Raw genomic sequence first — 19768 nt, 5'->3', positions numbered from 1 at the left:
GCAAAAATGGGAAAAAGGTGTTGTGGATCTGGATTACTTCCAACATTTTCATCTTTCATACTGTAGATAATCTACTGTCTTTTTGTATTTATAAGAGAAGGGAATTTTTGGTAGTTGTACATTGCTTTTTTTTCATATTTTGTGGTTCAGTTGTAATTTATTTTGCTTGTTTTATTAATTGGAGGTTTATTTGGAGTCAACACTGCAGTTGTTGTTCTTGTCTTTTGGCTTTTCCCGGTTAGAGGTCGCCACAGTGGAACTCCGGTCCGCTAAAGATTGGCAGTAGATTTTGACGAACGCCGAGATGCCAGCTCGACGTTCAACCTTCAACGAAGGCACGCCCATTTACGCATGTCTTTCGCATGCCCACCCAAAAACACGGGGAGGACATGCAGAACACCACACAAAAGGCACTCCCTGCACTCCAGCCGAGAATCGAACGGGAGAACCTCTTGCTGTGAGGCAACAACGCTACTGCTGCCCCACCGCAACACTGCAGTATATTTTAAATAAAATATCTGTATTATCTCTTTAAAAAGTAAATGCAAATAAGCTTCCTTCTCTGTGTAATGGCATTTGTGTTTAGTACCATTGTTTCTAGACCGGGATCATGAAGTCTGGTTGCTGTTTTACTTAATAATTTTGCTTCCTTAGGTGCTATGGTAACATTTTCTTCGTTTTCAGTTTACTTTAGTCTATTTGTTTTATGCAACAGTTTGTCATTTCAGATATATACCTTGTAGGAACGTCAGCTAATTACCATATCTGAATTTTAAATATTTTATTGGAAAGCTGTATATAAATAATTTAATTCATTGCAAAAACATGGCCAAAGTGAATGTGACTATTTTTTCAGTGCAGCCATATCTTTTGATACTGTTGCTACAAATGAATTATTTGCCTCTTTATGAGATCTGGAAGGTTGTCCTGTACCTTCCTGCAGATGAATAATGGCCAAATGGAGTTCATTGATAAAGTCAAGATAAAATGCATAGTACAAAAATATTTTTATATATATTTTTTAAAATGTAAATGCTACCAAAGAAACATAAAGAGTGGAAGTGACTGGCACAAGCTTGTCATTACAGTGGTAGCATTTGATACATTCCAGGTCTTAAAATTGATTTTGTAAGTTGTAATGAACCATATACATGTTGCTGTTGTTGGGGTTTTGTTACATGTTATTATCTTTGGGGATTTGTGAATAGTTCAGATGTAGCATGTTAGCAGCTCTTTAAGCTAGGATACATACATGCTGTGCGGAGTACTTTTTTCCCCAGGTGAGAGAGTTCATATGAGGCCAGACAGTTAAATTCTTGTTGCTTTGCTGATTACATATTTACAGATCTATCAGCATTTAGAGCTCAAATATATGGACAACACATATTATCTTCCTGGGTTTACTAGGTAAAGGTGAAAGGAGGACATGGATCTTAGCTTTGGTATTGCCAAGTAAATCTGTTCTTAATAGTGTCAGATTCTACAATGGAAGACTTACATACTGTGGTAGAGAGATGAAATCCTGATACAAGTATGTTATATCATTGGAAAAGTATTTTATTTTTTGTGTGGGGAGGCATCCTAAAATAACAATCATAAAGACTGTCTCTGTGCCATTCATCTTCAATACCTCTGGAAAAATGCCTCCTGAAGGTACGATCTGTTTATGGGCTCTTTCATTTCCAATTTCCAATATATGTAACTTAACCATGACTCCAACAAGGACAGTGGTCATAGGAAGTGAAGCAGGGAAGCCAGAGTTTTGATGTACACTCTAACCTTTCACAGAAGACTTGCACTGCTCAAAGGAAGACAACTAGCCCAGATAATACAAAAAAAAATGTAATATGGAACCAACCTATTTTTCAACCTGTTTCTTGAAATGGAAAAGGGCAAGACCATTTAGATAGGCATTTACAGGATTGTACAACATGCAGAGCAACACGTGGGCAGCCATAGATAGCACTTTGTCTGAGTAATGTTCTCGCTGTATATATATATATATATATATATATATATATATATATATATATATATCTATATGGGTCTACTTCTTTTGACCTAACTTTCATTTGCCTGACACTCATTTGCCTGACTCCATTTGCCTGAAATTTCATTTGCCTGACACTTCATTTGACTGACACTTCATTTGACTGACAAGTATTATTAGCAAGAAAATGGAATATGCCCCCTTCCCCACTGTAGTGTGACCCTGGAGTTAGAATATATAGTTAGGGGGGGCACAGCCCCCCACTTCATTTCATATGATATTGTTAACTTTTGATGTAATATTGCTTAGTAAAAGAAAAGTAAGTGGGGGCTGTGCCCCCCACTAACTATATATTCTAACTCCAGGGTCGCACTACAGTGGGGAAGGGGGCATATTCCATTTTCTTGCTAATAATACTTGTCAGTCAAATGAAGTGTCAGTCAAATGAAGTGTCAGGCAAATGAAATTTCAGTCATTTGGTCTCAGGCAAATGGGTGTCAGGCAAATGGGAGTTAGGTCAAAAGAAGTAGACCTATATATATATATATATATATATATATATATATATATATATATATATATATACACATATATATATATATATATATATATATATACCAGAAATTTTCAGCTGTCTGCTCTGCTAGAACTGGTTGTGACCAGAAGTCCTCAAATCCCGTGTGGCTGATCTTAAAAGTTTGCAACACACATTAAAATGTTTATAAAAGTTGAATGTTTTATTTTGTTTATATACTGCTACTCTCTTGTACTTCAGTGCTGTGGTGACACTGTGTTGACTGAAATGTATCTATTCACATTGCAAGACCATGTATAAGCAAAGTAGATTGTTCCTTTTCCACTACTACCCTTCACTGAACTCAGGTGAATGGAATTCTGTTAAGAGCGACACTGACTGAATTAATTGAATGCATGTCACTTTACAGCAGTCCTTATTGATAAACAAAAACTTTTGCACGTAGAGTCTTGAGACTAGTGTCATATATGCTGATCTAAGCCTTTTTTTGATTATTCTTCAGCTAAGAAAAGCTGGCCTTGTTAACCCACAATAAATGCATGTGTCTGTTGCTGTTTTATTGTTTGTATGTGTATATCACTGGAGTACTACACATATTTCAAGGTTAGTTGTATGAAATGCAGTTTAGAACGTTTCAGTCATCATTCTCCTTTCCTTCAGGTGCTGCTGTAAACCTTACCCTAGTAACACCAGAAAAGGCTATCAAGCTTGCAGCAAATGATTTCTTTCGACAACTTCTCTCCAGGGATGGGTGAGTAGCTTCCATAGTAACAGTCACAACTATGACAGAAAGAGAATGAAAAATATGGAAAATCCACATTTTATCTTATAATGACATAAGGGTAGCTTTAAATTATTCTTTCACTTTCCTTTCACTGGCACCTAAACACAGCTGTATTGCTCATTGATTAAATACAGTGAATGAAACAATGAGTGAGATTGGAGGACATCTAGAAACTGATACATCTTAAAGCCATCAACGTTGCTACAAACAATAAAGTCATATTCAAGGCTAGTGAAGATCCAAACATTTGGCATATGGTAGCAGGATTTTGGAAAAGAGTATTCATTAAATAGTGTAGATTGCAATTATACACAGGAAGACTGATGACTGTGCTGTATTAGTATCCCCAGGGTAATCGAAGCTGTGTATGTTGGCTGTCCTAATGGAAGCACACTGCTGGTTTGTGACAGTAAGCAGGGCTAGTGACTAGATGGAAGTAATAATGTTAAGCTGCAGTCTGAAATAAAAATTCGTATGAGTTATGGAAGTTGTGATGCCGACGTTTCTTCATACAATACAATAGAAACTATTTTAATGCTTGTCTATCAATAACAAAAGTATATCTAAATAGTTTGAGTCATATTAGAACAATAGTAACAAAAAATAAAGCAGTATAGACTCATGCTTAAACTTCATAGGCATTTACTGCATGTTGCAGATATGTCAAGACTAGGCATTAAGTTAAGGATTCCTTTGTCAGCATAGTTGCATATCATAACAAAACCATATGTAGTTTTATCTGAAAACGTGTTTTGTAATGATGACTCTGTGCTGTGTCTTGTGTTGGAAATTAAATTATACCAGTCAGAAAATCAGTGCTGTATTTGTGGAAATACACTGAGCTGCAATACAGTGTAAAAATAACATGACAAAATTCTCCAAGAGATCACCTTTAGAGTCTTCAAGAAAAGTAACTGTAATTATAATTAAATAATTAGTGACAGACTAAGATATGTATACTTTGGAGATTGTATTCCTGAAGTATAACTGGTGTACATTTGAAACTATATCTTGAAGCATATTGTTTTAGACTTAGGATATTTTTATTTATTTATTGCATTAGATAATTTACAACTGTTTACAGATACTGGTCTATAAATTCAGACTTCTTTATCTTGCAAAATAGTTCATTGTACAGTAGTTTTGATTCATGGGTTTTGTAGATGTGTTTTCTGGCTTATTGTATCAGCTATACACAACATTTAGACATACAGAATTTAAAAATATAAAGAGATGTTATCTAAGTCCACTACCTCAACAGAAGAGGGCAAGGCATATACATATGTAGCTATGTGAGTGTGTCTTTTGTGTGTGTATAAATTATTTTCCTTATTTCATATTATTTCAGTCCCACCTTTCTGTTGTCAAGCTTAAAGCAGAGAAGATTCTCATTTTTGTATGTATCTGGTGTACAAATATTAACTGGCTCTGGCTAGGATGAAGTGATAAGACGTCAGTAGACAGGACTGGGTGAACTATATAGGGAGAGAGAATGAAAATGGTAGAGTGCAGAAGAACATGGGAAATGGTTGTAAGAGTAGTGTAGGCCAGTGTTATGAACACAAAGTCAGATGAAGAGAGTATGTGGAAGATAAAGCATGAAAGAGTGGACAAGGAGAGGAAAGCCAGTGTGAAGAGATGGATGTAAACGGACACGAGAACTAATGAGGGAAGACATAACCAGATGAATGGCCAGCACCAAGAAGAATGTCAGAGATAATTCTCAGGGAATGGAGCTCAGGTGGATGGGAGTGACATAGGTTTACAGGGCCAAAAGAGTGCAGATAGTTTGTAGGATGAGTTCAGGATGGATGCGAAAGGTAGTATATTCAGCACATGAATGGAGAAAACTAGCATAGATAATGAACAGGGTAGAAAGTGGTGGAATTGGAACAGGAAAGGTTGCAGATAGAAGTAGTAGTGGCATGAGGCAGGAAATAAAGTGGTCAATGACTAGTGTAAGGATGGAGAAGAGGATTTTGGTAAATGGGGACCCAAGAATTTTGGTAAATGGAAGCTCGGTCACCATGAGGATTAAGAGTCTTAGTGGAGGAGACCAGATTACAAAGAAGCCAGTCTCTGGGCTTAGAATTGGTATGACATTGGAGAAGGTAATGAAGGAGATCACCAAGAGAGGAGTGAGAGCATGTTATGGTGCATGTATACAATAATAATCTGTGCGAAGAGACAACTTATGTGATATCAAGCAGGACCAAGGAAGTGGAATAGAGATGTCAATCTAAGAAACTATTGGATACAGTATCTCAAATGTTATCTCCTGTAGCAGCTAGCTTCTGAGGAAGGTGAGGGTTAGGGAGTTAAATGACTGGCTGTGACCTGGTACCAAGAGGAGGGCCTAGAACTGGAAGTGGGGTGGGTAAACCTGACAGAACAAGAGAAGACCATATCACTGATAAGACATGCTCCTTCTTTGCCTAGAAAGGACAGTGTGGTCCTCAGAACTGTGTTAGAAAACTACAGTCCAATGGTCATAACTTTAAATATTCCTGTAGGGTTGTAGTAACATCCAGATGAAGCTACACCCAGAGGAACACAACCAGCAATAGCTTCATTTGATTAAACACACACTCATGCCCATGCACACACTCAAGTGTGCACACACACTAATGCTCGCACATGCACAGACAAATAGAAAGGCAGACAGACAGACAGACACACACACTTATATATACCAAGTCCGTAATTACAGATTCATTGACAAAAGGAAAAAGAAAAGAAACAAAACAGTGAATCATTGCCAACACTGTGATATAAACAGTCCAGTAATGATTTTGTAAAACAAACACCAGCCAACAAGTTGCATCATATATAGCTGTGATTAACAAGTTGCCTTTTTATTCACCACTAACTCTGCCACATAGACCAGTGACAAGAGGGGTAGAGCTTGGTGGTAGTGTTAGGTAAAAATGTTCAGAAGTGATGGAACAGTGATAGAGGTGGAGTAGTCATGTACTTAAACAAGGACATCATATACATGTCAGAGAAATGGAGGAACACCACCTCATGAAACGAATGAGGGAGTAGGAAGAGTCAGAACCTAAGGTAAGCAACCTGGTGGTTAAGATGGGGGAGGAAGTGGAATGCTGATGGATTGACACAGTGTATCAACCTCAAGATATACAAAGGAAGGAGAAATGAGAGACTGTAGGAGAAAATAAAGGAGCTGGGTAAGAGGAAAAGCGTTACAGTCATGGCAGATCTGACTCTGCTTCCAAGCTCCAGGGTAGTTACAACAGGGGACTGAGGTCTAGAACCATGAAGGCTTCAGTCAACTGGTGCAGGACTGGGCCACAGAGGAAAGAATTTCAAATCTGATTCAAACCAAGGTGTGGGGGTCAGGTTCCCTAAGTTAAGGTATCCATACTGAAGAATTATAGCAATACTGTGTGGTTTAAAGTAGGTGAAAGAGTACAATATAAGATGATAATGTGGGATGTTAAGCAGTGGACAATGATAAGTTGAGGAGAAGATCTCTGGAGAGTATGGTCAAACTGGCAGAGTAAATAGGTTATTGGAATTCGTCAGAAATACTAATCTCAAAGCTGTGGATGAGGGTTTAAAGAGGCAAAAAGTCAAAAACAGGAAAATGCCAGTGAGGCTACACAGGAAGGTAATACTAACTAGTAGGGTAAAAGAGAACATTTAGAAGGTGGAAGGGAGGCATGGGAAGTTGAAGGAGGCATAGTACAATGAGGCAAGCAGAAAGGCAACAAATGATTTGAGGGTGGCAAAAACACAAGATGAAAGTGAGTTTGGAGGAGGTGGTCAAGGCTTCTGTACTAATTGCCATGTAGCTGGGGTTGTAACTCATCAGTCCTGTCTGTCTGCATTTCTCGTCAAAGAATCATTGCAGGTGCTGTTTCTTTAAGAGTTCCAGCAGTGGTTCACTGTTTTTGGCATCTTTCTTTTCTCCGTGGATGTTTGACCATGGAGTTTTTTTTTTTATATAGATAGATAGATAGATAGATAGATTGATAGACAGGAGGTGAGGGGCTCGTCCACCTGCATAAAATGCTTAATTTTATTTTGTTCATGCAGGTAGAGCTTATGATTAGTTGTATTTATCCAGTTATTGATTCATCTGGTTGTTACCCAGTGTTTCATAGAGGAACCAGGGGTCAGGCAGATAAAAAGAACTCTTTAGATATATATACTAGAAGGAATGAAGGGAGGAACACACCAAATAAGAATGAGCAAAGTTGAAAGGGAGATCATAGCACATTCGGAAAATCAGAGGTATTTAATAAAAGTTTCAGTCTTCACAAAGGGAAGCAATAAGGTGCTACTGTTCTTGGAAAGAGGCTGACCTCAATAATGAGATCAGTGGATGTACAACAGGATGGAGACAGTGGACGCTGACAATGAACTGGATGCCGAAATGGGGGATAAATTATAACAACTCATTGGACTTACCTGTAGCTTGCTGGAAGATCCTCTGAGCAAAAGATCATTGCCCAGTCAACCATGCCCAAAAACTGAAAGACAGAAAACTTAAAGGCCGCAGAAATACCTCACTAAAAGAATCACAGGCCTAAAGCATATGCTCTATGCTGACTGTCTAAAAAAACACCAGCTATACTCTGTGGCGTATCGGCTACTCAGAGGCGATCTCTGCTTAACATACAAGGCCATGTCAAACCCTGAGCTGTTGGACATGCTCTAATTAAAGAAATCCCAATCCCTCAGAGCCACACGCTCCAGGGATCTAAACCTTTTCATCACAATGAACAAAACATGCTGGAGGGATAGGTTCCTGACCAAGACACTCCCCATACTCTGGAATAGACTACCCATACATGTCAAGCAGAGTGTCTCCTTGGCCCTCTTCAAAAGAAACCTTGACAGTTGGATGGGAGATAGAAATTCACCCTGGGGATCACGTCAGTCACCCTGCTAGACATGGGTCCAGGGAAGTAAATATTGTGAGAAGAAATATCCAAGGAATTGTTATGGCTAGGCTTGTATAGGTCCTAGGGCCGATAGCCTAGTACCAACCTATGAGCAGTAAATATGTTACCCTTTTAAAATGAAGATGAAAAGTCCAGAAAACTACTAGTCTATAAGTCTATAAGTCTAGCAGTAGTGACAAGGAAGGTCAAGGAAAGATTCTCAAATGTAAATCTGTTTTCATAGTGAATAGCAATCTCCAGGGTAGAACCAGCATAAACTCCATTCCAAAAGGCACTGTCAGTCAGACTTTATCCACTTTCATGATTTGATTACAGAAGAACTTGACAGTACTTAGTGATATTGTCTATCTGGACTTCAAAAAGTCATCTGATTTGGTCTGAAATAGTGGACTTTTAGGAAAGAAAAAAGATGTGGGAATAAATTCAAGAGAGAGACAGGAACTGGTAGGACACAGAGATTAGTGCTTGACAGGAAATATGCTATGAATAAGAAAAGTGAGTAATGCAGTACCTCAGAGGTCAGTCCTACGCCAACTACCCTTCACTGTGTTCTTACTGAGGGAACAGATAACAAGATCGGCCTCTTTGCTGATGATACAAAGCAGAGCCAAGGTTAGTTGAAATGGTCCACTAGGCAGTCCACAGCATGGTTCCTCCCTCAACCCAAAGAACATTCAAACTGTAACAATGAACTTATACTCACTCCTTGCATTGGGCATAGTTACTAACACCTACCCACATTTATTTAAACAGCTCAGATGTCACCCAACAGTGGCTCTTTAAATTAATACTGGTAATGGAATCCCACTCAGTCGGCAACTTGGATACATTGTTGATCATGCTTGTGTTTGGGGCAGCCAACCCCATTGCCCTACCCTAGCTATGATTCTGACACAAAGTTAGGTGCAGCAGTCAAAGATGGGAAAATGATTTAAGGAGGTATTTGAAATGGATGACTAAGTTGGTAAAGAGGTGGCATTTGAGGTTTGTGGCAGACAGCTGTAGAGTACTGCACCTGGGTCATAGCAAACGTAGTGTGTGTTATCAGTTGGTGGAGTGGAAATGATGATAACAAGAGAATGGGAAATGTATCTGGGGTGTTGACTACACCTGGACTGGAACACCAGGAACAGAATGAGAGGGCAGTGAAACCATCAAGTGGAATGCTGGTTTGAATCCTTATAAGGATCAACTACAGAAGAAAAAAAGTGATGTTTCATTTCATTTAGGCCCTGATCAGACTATGCTTTTACTTTGTGCACTTCTGGGAAAGGAATGTCAGACTGCTTAAAAGAATACAGGGGAAAGTCACCAAAAGTGTGCAAGAGATGGTGGGGAAAGGTGTGATAAGAAACTTGAGATCTTCTTACAGGCATCCAGATGAAGTGTGATATACGTGCTAAGGTTGTACAAGATGTCAGAGAGCTTTAAAGACGTCATCTTGAACAAGGAAGACAGAGTAGGAAGAACCCAGGCAACATATTTTAGGTAGCAACAACTCCCTAGATCTGGAAAAGTATTCTTTGTGGAGAGGGATGTGGACCTATGCAATGAGTTCCCAGAATGAGTGGTGGAGGAGAAATATGTGAAAGCATTCAAGGGTAAGGAGTAGGGAGAGAAGGGGTGGAAGGAATGAAGTAGATGGCAAACATACAGAATCTTAAATACTACTAAAGAGTGCACTGCATGGGTTTATTGTACAATTTCCCCATCTAGTGCAGGATGTATAATGTAATGTAGTAAAGAGAAATGGAGTGCTGTGCTGAATAAGCAATTGCCCTAGCAGCCTGACATAGTACTGATATCAGGATAGAGGCTTAGGCCAATCAGAAGCTCTGTGACTGGGTAAGTAATTCTAGTACAAAAAAGAAAGGACATTTTAAATGTCCAGCCTATTTATAACTACACAGAACAGCTACAGCAGTAAAACAGTATGTTATGGTTTGCACTGTGTACAGTAAAGTAGGACTAGCTGCTAAGATGGCAAACAGACAGCTGCCAGATCTGTGGCATAGAGGGAAGAAGCTCTGACCATGCCCACAATTTGACTAGTAGTCCAGGTGCTGGAGGAGCTAATATGGGGTGGGAGAGGAATTATTAGGTACTACTTGCTTACTTCTCTCAGTGGTGATGGTGAGGAGATATGCTAATGCAGTGCCCAGTGTGGTAATTCCGGTGGAGACTAGAAGCCAGGGTGAGATGCATTAGCTTGTTAATACAGTGATGGAACATTGCAGAGAAAATCACAGTGGAGATCTGGCACTTTTTTCACAGCACCCCACTACATGTACACTCAAATGTGTTACTGATATGTCACTGAGTTAAGGCATAAACAGCAAGCCAGAAAAACATACCAGACAACTGAAGTATGATGACTCCCTACACATCTGTTCCTCTCCCTGGCAAAAGGTAGTGCAAGGACCACAAGCTACAAAGCTTTCTTCACTGGAAACTACAAACTTGCCTGATAAAGCATCACATGAGGGTATGGCACAAGATACGCTCAGCTTCTTCGCTCAACAGTTCTGAACAAAGCCAAAGGTAATGGATGACAAAGGCCTAAAATTATTGACAATTTACAAATAAGGTGGTGCAGCAGTTAGCGTTGTCGCCTCACAGCAAGAGGTTCTCCCGTTCAGTTCTGCCTTCTGTGCAGAGTCTGCATGTCCTCGCCACGGTTGAGTGATGTTTAAAGACATGCAGGTAGGTGCGTGCATGAATGGGTGTGCCTTCTTTGAAGGCTGGGCTTCGGGCTGGCAACTCGGCACCATAAAAATCCACTGCCAGTCATTAGCGGACTGGAGTTCGCTGTGGCAACCCCTAACCGGGAAAAGCCTAAAGTCTAAAGACTCCAATTCTCTTAGAAAATGAATAGAACAGCAGCTTTTCGATCAACATTCATTTTCTGAACAATAAAAAGTGTGAAATGATAATGACTGGAATTATTACTGTCTGACTGTAATACTCAATGATTTCCCAGAAAAATCAAACATTTTTCAAGGGACAAGGCAAAAATATTAGCAAAATTAGGGACATTCTGAATAATCAAACATTTGAGAGGTGTTTGCTGCAATATATGGTTGTAGTGAGGGCAGTATGGTCTGTCGTCCCAGGAAACTGACAGAATGCTTAAACAAAAATGATTTATTAAAAAATAGCTTAGTAACCCTGGGCGATGTGTGGGCTGTACTCTGCTATTCCCAACTGCACTTCTTTGCTTACTATCACCTACTCTATATATAAATTTGGGGAATATTTGAAAATTTTTCTTAAATGGTCTATTAATAAGTCAAGACTTGTAGGATCACACATTTCCCTGCAGTGGTCCTGTAGGACAGTGCAGCATTAGCATAGTCTAGGGGATCTGAAGTTAAATGTCATTCACCCCATTTGTCAGTCTGATCATTAATTCAAACTACTGACAATGAGTCAGTGACTCACTAAATAAAACAGCAAAACAAAGAAATGAGCAGCCTGTGCCAATCACTCAAATCTTTGTTTTTACTTTTTACTTTTCACTGCAGTGATGCATGCTGCTTTGCAGTTAACTGCAACTGCCCCTTTGTGGCCAAAGGCAAGGTTTTCTGAATTCTGTATTAGAACCTTTCACGAGAGTTTTATGCCCTACAATGACTGAAAGTGTTGGCCTGTCATTTTGAAAATACAGGTCCACTTCTTCATTATGTCTTTCAGTATTCTAAGCAAGCTCTTATTTTATTGTGGATTCATTTAAGAAATAGTCACATGGCTGACTGCATCACTTTTTAGTTTAATTTTTCATTGAGAGCATTGCATGGATTAAGGATGTGTCTGTTTCTTATTCATTTATTTTCATTTCTATTTTAAGAGATGAAAGTTATAGCTATGAGTGTTACAGCATAGTTTGTGTACATACATACATACATATCTAGGTGCAGTTTGCAGCTTGATATAGCACATCTATGCATTCTGTTGCATTTTGCCTAGTTTTCTGTGCATTCTTTTGCATGTTGCATAGTTTTTCTACCTGACAGCGTTTAAATATATCTTCTCTGCTGTTTTCAGAGTAAATGAAGCCAGCAGCAGGATCACCTTGTTGTCAGCTTTAAGCTCCAACAAATTCTTAATACAAGTGACAAGGAAACATACAATTAACTTTAAACTCCTACAAGCATCATCTAAATACTTTATCCAGTCCTGCATTTCTTGAAATCAGTTGCAGACAAGTTGACTTTGCCATTCAAATATATATTAGAACCAGGAGATGTCTTGAAAACATCTGCTGCTCTGTTGCATAGCTGTACCACACACAGAATGTCAATGCACAATGCCCATCTCCTTTGGGCACACATAATTCAGATATGGCTTTATATCTTTGCTGAGCTGTGTATTGCTTTAGCTGTTGAGCTCAGACGTAGTTGCAACATTTTGTTTAAAATGTGTATAGCTTGCAGACGGCCTTACAATGACAATGAATTCAAATATTTTTTTTTCCAGTTTAAACTTAATAAGCTGCATGTTTTGAAAGCATTTCCTGGAATTCAGAAATGCCTAATGCACTGCTCAGTCTCATTCACAGCATTATTGCACATTGAATTTAGGCTCAAGTGATTCAGAGACGGCTGTACTACTAGAGTGGTACAAAATCACCAGCGTGTAGCATTCATAGTGGACTTGTTTACAACACTGCATGCAAATGTGGAGGTCTGGGGTGTGACTAATGCTAATTAGCCATATGATCTTCCATGGAAATATCGCCTGCATTCGAATAGTGTGGTTCAGAGAGTGACTCCACCTCACTATTTGGGAAATGAAATAGAGAATGCATATGCCATCATTTCACAGTGTACACCCATTCACTTCATTGCAAGGACTGGGAGTGATAATGCTCCAGGAGATAAGTACTGTAAAGTCTTCTTTCTGCAGGTGTGTGTGTCTGAAAGAGACAGTGTCTGTAGTGGCATGATAGAAGCTGTCTGGATATGTCTGTGTGTGTGTGCGTGTGTGTGTGTGTGTGTGTGTGTGTGTGTGTGTGTGTGTGTGTGTGTGTGTGTGTAGTGGCATGATTGCACTAATTGGATGTTTGTGTCTGCATGCTTGAAGGTGCCTGTGAAACTGCATTGCATGGGCTGTTAGGGCAAACATTAGCACAGTTAGGACTAACAGGAATGATGAGTCGCTAAAGAGCTGTTCCTCACAGTGGCTTTATCACATATCTGAATTGCAGATGATCAGTGTCACACTGCTGGACACTATTGCACAATAGTTTGACAGTGATAATCTGCATTTCTGGTGGTAACCATTTTTCTGAGTCCTGGCCATTGTGTATATCACAATGAGACACTTTATATTATGCACCTGCATCAAGTCGCACACACTGGGGAGCTTGCATTGGCCATTGTTTTATTTCTAAATTCTTTGTGAAAGCTGAGCTCCGGCTTCAGTCTTATGGTTTCACGGATAGGGTAACAGATATAGGGTACACCAAATTACTACTGTCCAGATATCCCATCACTCCTCACTGCAACTTATTTAGTTCTTGTTTCCAAAACCTACTGCTGTAACCATTTAAAGTTTTTCAGGAAGAGGTTCCTGGGATTCTATATTACTGTTATAGTTCCAAAACCAGAAGTGTAAAATGATCCTATCACTGTATCAGGGTGTCAGATCCCAGCTTGGCGAAGTTATCGGTTATTCAATAAATAGGATAAAAATGGATGTTTTACTATTTTGACTAGACATTGCATGCCTTATTGCTTTCTGAACCTTTTAGTTTCAGTTCATTTATTTTTTGTAGTTCAGTGGAGCCAGTTCAGGACTGAAATATAATAACTACAGGTCTAGAGTTTACCAACTAATCTAATTTGCTGTGCTGTAAATGCTGCCAAAGGCACACTTTGCCTATCCATAGAACTAAAGTTCCAAACAGTTTATCCTTGGCAGCCAAACATATGAAATTTTTATCACCTGATTAGCAGAAGTACAGCTCTTTAAAACAAAATAGGTCAAGGCTAAGAGAAACATATTCTTTACTTAGTCTGTGTCATACTGAATTAGTAAGACTGTAGCTGGGTAATTGTTTAAAATTTCAGGACTCGCAATGCAGAGTCCTAGAATGCGGAGAGTGAATGACCAAAAATCCTGATTTATTTATACTAAGTCTGAGATTGCCATTTTTCAGAATATTCCCTTTTCTCGGAGGATTGGTGATCTCAGAGTTAGTATAGCTAAGTACAGGGGAGTAGAGGGGCTTGCTTTCCACAATGGGGTGCAGGGAGGCTTGCTCCTCCTGCAAGAAAGCAAGTTTATAGGACGAGAGTGATGTTCATTATTCTCCTATTTTTTTGGTCTTTTTGTTAGTAATTTCAAATGTGACAGTGTGAGTCCTGACATTTCAATAGGGAGACATTTAGATGTTTAGTAAGCTCTTTGTTTACATGAAGTACATGTGAGGATCAGTTTAAAATCTTAGCTGAAACGCACAAATGTTTCCATTTATGCAGTATTTATGTGTTCTGCTTTCTTAATATATGTCTTCTAGTCTATTTTTTGTCACCATTATTCTTGCTAGTAATTTACTGGTGTAGTCAATGTATATTTGTTGTAAGTGTTCACAGTCTGCTACCATCTGTATACCTTTAAAAACATTTGTTCTTATTGTGATTTATAGCGAGAGATTTTCTCAAAAGACTGCCACTGAAAACAGTTTATGCACAATCAGAACTCCTGGTTAACTAATAAATAGACCATTTTCAGTAGACAGGAGTATGATTGAACCTCTGATCTATCTGCTCAGGAAATGGAAGTCAAGAAAGTCACCCCAATAGTAAAGCTTGAGAGGTGAATCTTGGCATCCATTTTGAAAACAAATACGTGGGTTACGAGCAGTAAAATCCAATCATAATTCTTTGTAGTGTTTGGAGCTTTAGCTGCTCCCAAACGCTACAAGTTTAAGACGAAAAATGTGTATGGTTGTAAAATGTTTTACAGCATTTAAAGGAATAACTCACTTAACATGGTTACAGATAACAACCAGAAGTGAACTGTAGGTAATCATTTAAAATCTCAGGACCTGCATTACCGAATCCAGAGATATGGAGTCCAAATGTCCGAAAATCTGTTCTTACATGTACTTAGTTCAGGACAGCTATTTCTCTGTAAGAAAATACAGTTATTATTGGTGGGTCTTGATGCAGAGAAAGCATATGACAGAGTAAGTAAGAGTTTATGAACAGGGAAATGGAAGCATTTGCATTCCCTGATAAAATTGTAAGGTTGATTAAGAGACTGTATGAGGGATTGGAGGCGAAAATTAAAGTGGGTGGGTTCCTCTCTGACAATTTCTGTTTGAGAGGAACAACCAGACAGGGGTGTCCTCTTTCCCCTTTGTTATTTGCATTATGTTTAGAACCATTGGCAAAGGAAATAAGGGAATCAGAAATTCAAGGATATAATTGGTATGGTAGTCAAGAAAAGCTGACTACTTGCAGATGATATTATTTTATCCATAACCCCTGTACCACTGTATCACGCTATGATCTTTTCTTAACTTTTTTTCAAATTTTCTTGCCATTACTTTATCCCATTTCATATCCTGTATATTTGAACTTCTTATTCTTTCTTTTTCTATCCATTTAGCATCTTTGTTATTTTCCACAGGATCTTCATAGATATTTCCTCCAAAATGTCTCTATTTCTTCTTTCTTGGATGGTGTTTCTATTCCTTTTGCCCCGTTTCCTGATTCACTATAAAACTTTTCAATAACTTGGTTATTTTGTACTTCATCTTTATATTTATGTACATAACTAGCTGATTTTAAAATTTTAATTGCATATGTAATGAGCATTAAATTTAAGTCAAATTACTATCTTATGATGTTTTTTTTTCTTTCTCACTGTTAATATCTATCAGATTTTAAGTCTTCAGTTTGCTATGCTACATATATATAAGACTAAGTATTGTAATTGCACTCTCATTGTATACAGTGTCACCACCCGCTACTACTGTAAGAACTGTCTTCTAGAAGCATTGTTATATAAGATTATTGGTCTTGTTTCCCACTTGACCAATTTATTCTGTTCTAGTCTTTTTTACTGTTATGAATGTCTGTTACTGTTTTTTTTTCTTTAGTGTATTATGCAATTTTCTTTCTACCAACATAATAGTGTACTAACAATAGAGCTTTTCTCCACTGAAAAAGGGTTTTATGCCCAGTTGGACTCTCCCGGTAAACAAATGTAAAATAAAATAAAATAAATGATAAAACCAGAAAAGGACATTTCATTGTTGTGGAAACATTTTGAGACAGTTTCAAGTCTTTTCAGGCTACAACATGCAAGAAGCTAAAGGCAATACCTGTAAACTATACACCCACGCACAAATTGGTCCAGCAATATTTATATTTATGGGGACATGATAAACCGAAGTACTTAGGAGTATGGATTAAAAAGGATTCTGGTGTGGCAGCAAAGGATATGTGCAAGGAGACTAAACAAAAGATAATACAAAAACTGAGAAATTGGGACGCTCTGTTTTATAGATATGGATAGCAAGATGCAAGCAGTTAAAATGCTTGTAGTCCCTTTAGTTTTATACACAGGTCAGGCATATTTTTATCAACCAGAGAAGTTGTGGATAGCAGTTAATAAAGAGCTGAAGGATTTTTTTTCTGGGAGGGGAGGACAACAAGAGTCAAGTGGGATAAGCTGATTTCCATAAGAACAAGGCAGTTTGATATTACCTGATTTGAAGGGATATTTTAGAGCTACACAATTAAGGCTCCAATACATAGCACAAGCAGAAAGTTATAATTCAAAGTGGAAAGGGATGATGATGAAACGGGGGCAGCTCAAGAAACCAGGAGAAGGTGGGATTTTGGATGCAAATCCATACAGAGAGTAACAATAGCCATATAGAATATTATATTCATAAAGTACCAGAAAGTATTCTAGGAACTAAGCCAACACAGGGATGGAGAAAGGAGATTCTGTCGATAGAGGTGACTGCAATTAGGGATACAGACAATAGGCAAGCAGGTCTGGAATTTATTGGAGAAAACTTCCAAAAGAACCAAGGTATTGGGAGTAAATAATTAGAGAGGGACAGGTAATAGAATGGGAAGGTGCAAAGAATTTATTTGTAGTGCAGGCTGGAGATTGCCTCCCCTATCAAGGATTGATATCAGAGTATAGGCAAAGAGAAAAAAATAGGGAGATCTGAAGCAAAGGACCAGCTCTGGTAGAGTTTTTAGTAAAATCTAGAACCGAAGCTGCTGTTAAAAAAAGAATAATTAGTAAAGCATATAAAATATTGCATGATAACTGTAAGAATCAATTAGAGGAGGTTAGAAAGGATTGGAAAGAAAGACTGGACAAGCAATTCACAAAGAATCAATGGGAGGATATATGTATGTCTCCCACATATGCTACAAAGTCTAGAAGATTTAAGATCTTTGCTTGGAAGTGTTTGCATAGGTATTTTCATTCTCCAAGCAGATTTCAAAAAAATTTTCCTCAGGTAGATAGCAAATGTTGGAGATGTGATGTGGAAGAAAGAGGGAATTGATAACATATCTTCTGGGATTGTAATGAGTTGCAGACTTTAAAAAATTCCTGCAGACTACTCTATCAGAAATACTAGGTAAGCAAATTGGTGTAACTAAGAAAATTATTTTTTGTACTATGATACAGAATCGGAATTGCCTAGACAAGTAAGGCCTTGTTAAGTCTAATTATGGTGGCTGCCTAAAAAGCAATTACTAGAAAATGTAAATCAACGTCTGAACCAAGTGTACTAGTAGTGACTATAGTAACAGAGATAAAACAACTGAAAATGAGATCTTTAGAAAAGGATAGGAGCAAATTACATAGAAAACAAATGAGAATTGTGAGAACAATACAGGCAGAGGAGGAATGATGTTTAAAAGAAGGCAGGATTTGAATGAGCTATGTAATGTTTGACTGACAGTAACTGGATAAATTATAAGTGATTTATAATGTTTGCAACCAAAATTATGTCAGTATGGTTTGCTTTCATTTATATAAATGTATGATTGCCTATGTCATAAGTGACAATTTATAAAGATGTTTCTTGTTTAAAAAATATTGCCATTTCACAGAGTATTCTTTTTTCTCCAAAGTATAGCAATCTTGGAGTTGGTATATATAAGTTGGGGGGCGCAAAGTTTAAAGGAGACGTGTGATGTTCAGTATTTGTTCTGTATTTTCAGTCTTATTTTTGCAGTATCTCAGGACTCTGTTGTTAGAGTCTCAAGATTTCTTTAGGGAGCAGAACTGTAGATCTGATATTGTTAATCTTCGTTCATTCCTTATGCATGGGTATTGATTCCAACCTCGGAACCGAGCCAGCCATTTTCCAAGCTCGCGTCAGCTTCAAACTCTTGAGCTAAAATCTTACCCATAATCTCCCTCTCCCTGTTACCTCAGATTTTGTTTGCTGCATTGCCATTCAGTCATGTCAAGCTGCTTCTCTTGAGCTAAGTATAGTTATTTGTTGTCAAATAGTCATTTATATTACTTTTTCTGTCAGAAAAGTTTATTTTTCATTGTCTCTTACCCTATCTACTTTTTCTATCATGGCAGATAAGAAAGGTAGTCTGGGATTTAAACAGTGTTCTGATTGTGGACACAAATTAGCTACATCTGATGCACACTCTTTGTGCGTTTATTGTTTGGGGGCTTCCCACTTATCTGTTGACCCTCCCTGTACTATCTGTAAAAATTTTTCTAATAGAACTTTATTAGAAAGGAAAAATAAGTTGTTGCTGAAGGGACTTCTTAAATCTCCCTTTTCAGAGGATATTTCTGGGTTGGAGGCCTCAACCCCTCCTAGAGCCCATAAGAAAATTTTGGAAGTTCCTACCAAGGCTAAATCTTTGCCTTCGTCCCCGGATGGGGACTCCCGCCAACCAAAACCTAAAAAGGCTAAAGTTTCAGCTCCAGAGCTCAGTCAGTCAGCCCCAGTGCTTTTGGTGCCTAGACCTTCGGCACCGAGGTCTTCGGCTCCATTAGTGATCTTGGCTCCGTCTTCTCCTGCAGCCTTCACTATATCAGCACCGAGGGGCTCCTCGGTTCAGACTATTACTACTGTATCGGCACTGATGGCTCAGTCGGTGCAGACCTTGACCACATCGGCTCCGACATCTTACTCGGCACTGACGCCTTTATTGTTGACTCCAGTTTTGTCGGTTCCAGCTTCGGAATCAACAACCACTTCGGCACCGATCCCTGTCAGTGCAGACCGTGACCTCGGCACTGATAACTTCTTCGGTGCAGACACCCGTAGTCTAGTCTCTCTCAGCACCGGTGTTCTCGGTGCAGACTGGTGAGATGGGCACCGAGTTTGCCTCTTCTGTGGACAGGCCTGTTTTTCCCTCAGTCTGTGTGAGGTCCTCTAGAAGCCTTTCTGAACACAATGTGTTGCGTCTTGTGGATCAAGTGCTCTTGGCCAGAGATATCCCACCCCCCCAGGAACTATCCTTCCTTGGGAAGTGATCACCCATCTCTAAGGTCCCCTTCTTATTCTCCTC

At 38.7% G+C, this 19768-nt stretch overlaps 1 protein-coding gene across 1 annotated transcript in view; it reads left to right on the top strand.

Moving 5' to 3' along the window:
* The window catches only part of SLC25A22 (solute carrier family 25 member 22), a 1136472-nt gene that overhangs the window by 514792 nt on the left and 601912 nt on the right, over positions 1–19768 (top strand). The window contains exon 5 of the mRNA XM_044059339.1: positions 3186–3276. Coding sequence (XP_043915274.1) covers positions 3186–3276 — 91 coding nt within the window. The remainder of the gene's footprint in view (positions 1–3185; positions 3277–19768) is intronic.

The sequence above is a fragment of the Protopterus annectens genome, chromosome 17.part0 (assembly GCF_019279795.1).
Source record: "Protopterus annectens isolate FY-2018-M chromosome 17.part0, PAN1.0, whole genome shotgun sequence".
NCBI classification, from domain to species: domain Eukaryota; kingdom Metazoa; phylum Chordata; order Ceratodontiformes; family Protopteridae; genus Protopterus; species Protopterus annectens.
Note: the sequence above shows the minus strand (reverse complement) of the source record. Positions and strands in the feature narration are given on the sequence as shown.